The sequence below is a fragment of the Sinocyclocheilus grahami genome, unplaced genomic scaffold (genome assembly GCF_001515645.1).
Source record: "Sinocyclocheilus grahami isolate Dianchi unplaced genomic scaffold, SAMN03320097.WGS_v1.1 scaffold45.1, whole genome shotgun sequence".
Lineage (NCBI taxonomy): Eukaryota > Metazoa > Chordata > Actinopteri > Cypriniformes > Cyprinidae > Sinocyclocheilus > Sinocyclocheilus grahami.
The window spans coordinates 604,166-606,784 of record NW_015505224.1 but is presented as its reverse complement, the minus strand read 5'-3'; the positions used below and the strand labels follow the sequence as shown (position 1 = coordinate 606,784).

The window sequence follows — 2,619 nt, the reverse complement described above, 5'->3', positions numbered from 1 at the left end:
TATATATGGGCTGTCAGTTTAACTCGTTAATTTAATTAATTAGTTATGAAAAAATAACTCAATTAAAATATTTTAACGCACTGGCCCCACCCCCAGATCTGTACGTCATCGTAAATTTCATACAGTTGACTGTTGACAAATATGATCCAGGGCAACAACTCCATAAATGCAGTTATGCCCTAAAATTCAAGATATTGGGGCAAAAAATGCCCCTGTATGAGTTTTTGTCTCATATTTATATCATATGATAAGCAATATCACACCAGCAGCGAGAACAATATCACACGAGTGCTGGTGGTTTTGTCATGAAGAACACGAGTGCAAATGTGATTTTCAGTTCAGTAAATAAGAAGTTAATATTGTGCAATATTTTAAACACAATATTGTGTGTTTTTATTTTATGTATTTTGGCAACGTAAATATTACCTATAAAGTCAGAGCAGAATGGACCCTTTTCACAAGACTGTGAAGACGCGTTTAACAGTCATCAGCATCATAAATCCTCTAAAGTTTTTCATATTTGTATTTTTTTTTAAATGTATGTACATATATAACACTATTCTTTGTATTATATTACCTTTGCATCAAATTACAAAAACATTTTGTTAACGCTAATGCTTCTAAATAATGTTTCTAATGCAGCGTCTATGGGAGGGACAGTAAATTTGACATTGTTCTCTCTTCTGACTGCCGTTATCAGTCTCTCTCTCGGTTTTTTCCCTTTTATTGAAAGTCAGGAAAACACTATCGTGGAGTTTTTCTATTGCTGTTTGAGCAAATGGGAATGCAAAAAATATATTTGTGGTACTCTCCCATTCACTGCTCTTCAAGTTAACCCAACTATGATGACTTCCTCTGCTGAGAAACCCGGAAATGTGAAAAAGGTCCATTGTTGTGCGTCTCCGAGCAACACAGCGGTGTTTAGGGCGAATTCCAAACAGAAGTGAGCATCCATATGCCCTACTCCCTTCGAAGGGCAGAGCACTCCATCAGTTGTTGCAAAGAAATATTTCTTCTCATTATTATTTTATTTAAATATTGTCTCACTGTGTCTTATTTACTATTAAAATTTTTCAAACTAAACATGCTTAAACTACTGTCTTAAATTATATTTCTATCACTGACAAAAAAATTACATTAAAATAAAGACAAATTTAATCAGCCTATCCTACTTACGGCACATGAGGATGCAGAAGGGCACTTCAAGAAACAGTTGTTTGGTCCCGTACACCCTTCAACCCTTCGAAGCTCTCACTCCGGAGGGTAAACCCTTTGAAGGGATTAGGGCATAAGAATGAGCCCTTCCAAATGGAACGCAGGGATAAAGAGCTGTTTACTTCATTCCTGAATGAATCAGCCGTTTGAATGAATCGACTCATAAAGACATTTAACGCCACCTGCTGGTAGTTTTAGTTTCTTCTTTAGAGTAACATTTAATTTATTTAAAAAAAAAAACATTAAAGGGACAGTTCACCAAAAAGAAAGAAAGAAATAAATTCTGTCATCATTTAGGCTACTCACCCTCATGTTGTTTCAAACCTGCATGACTTACTTTCTTTTGCACAACATAAAATATGGTATTTTGAAAACTGTTGGTAAAAAAGCTGTTTTACTTACCAGTGACTTTCATTGCATGAACAAAAAATACTGAGATGTTTCTCAAATTATCTTCTTTTATGTTGCATACTTTATGTTAGGCCATTGTAGCCTAAACATTTAACACAATAATAGCTTTACATTATCTTTTGGGGGTATTTTCACAGCCAAATTTAGTTTGCGATTAATTCGATTAATCAATTGCAGCTCCCTGTAATTAATTAGATTAAAATTTTAACAGCCCTAATATATATATATATATATATATATATATATATATATATATATATATATACACACACACAGTATCATCGTTTTCTTTGGCTAAATACACACTAGGTAATTTGCTGTGCTGTGTAATATTAAAAAGAAAATATATAATTTATATATAAATATATATATAATTAGATTTTTTTTTAAACATTTTATATAACACAGCATTACCTAGTCAGTATTTTATTTCATTAAAAAAAACTGTCAACTTGTATTCCTGCAAGTTTTTCTCCCTCCTTTATGAAAAAATGACACTGACTTGACACGAGCTGAATTGAGCTTCTTTCTGATGCATATGCATCTCTTTCAGGATATCCTGGCATCTATGATAAACAGCACCGTGACAAGCAGGCCTCCTGTGACACTGCGCCTCGTCTTCCCCGCCAGTCAGTGCGGTTCACTCATTGGCAAAGGAGGCTCGAAGATCAAAGAGATCAGAGAGGTAGATATTCTAGGTAGAAGTTTAATTGTTGGCAAATGCGCAGGGTTTGTAATGCAGGTCACAGCGGCTCCCAGATGATGCACGGAATGATCCGTTAAACAATTAGTTTCCGTTGTCTCAGTGGCAGCAAAAACACTTAACATCAGCATGATTGATTGTCCTCATCAAGATAGAACTTTTTATTCCTGAGCACAGGGGCCCAATCGACTCAGGCTTCCACTAAATCCACACGTTATGAGACAGCCCTGAGCTGTAATTTCCTAAACTCTTGAACTTGCTCACTTTTCCTCAAACTTATCTATTCATGG

General features: G+C 34.9%; 1 protein-coding gene across 5 annotated transcripts in view; it reads left to right on the top strand.

Moving 5' to 3' along the window:
- LOC107582498 (poly(rC)-binding protein 3-like) overlaps positions 1–2,619 on the top strand; it is a 23,785-nt gene that overhangs the window by 6,797 nt on the left and 14,369 nt on the right. For all 5 annotated transcript variants that reach the window (XM_016268371.1, XM_016268367.1, XM_016268369.1 and 2 more), the window contains one exon: positions 2,180–2,311. In XM_016268371.1, the coding sequence (XP_016123857.1) occupies positions 2,180–2,311 (132 nt within the window). The remainder of the gene's footprint in view (positions 1–2,179; positions 2,312–2,619) is intronic.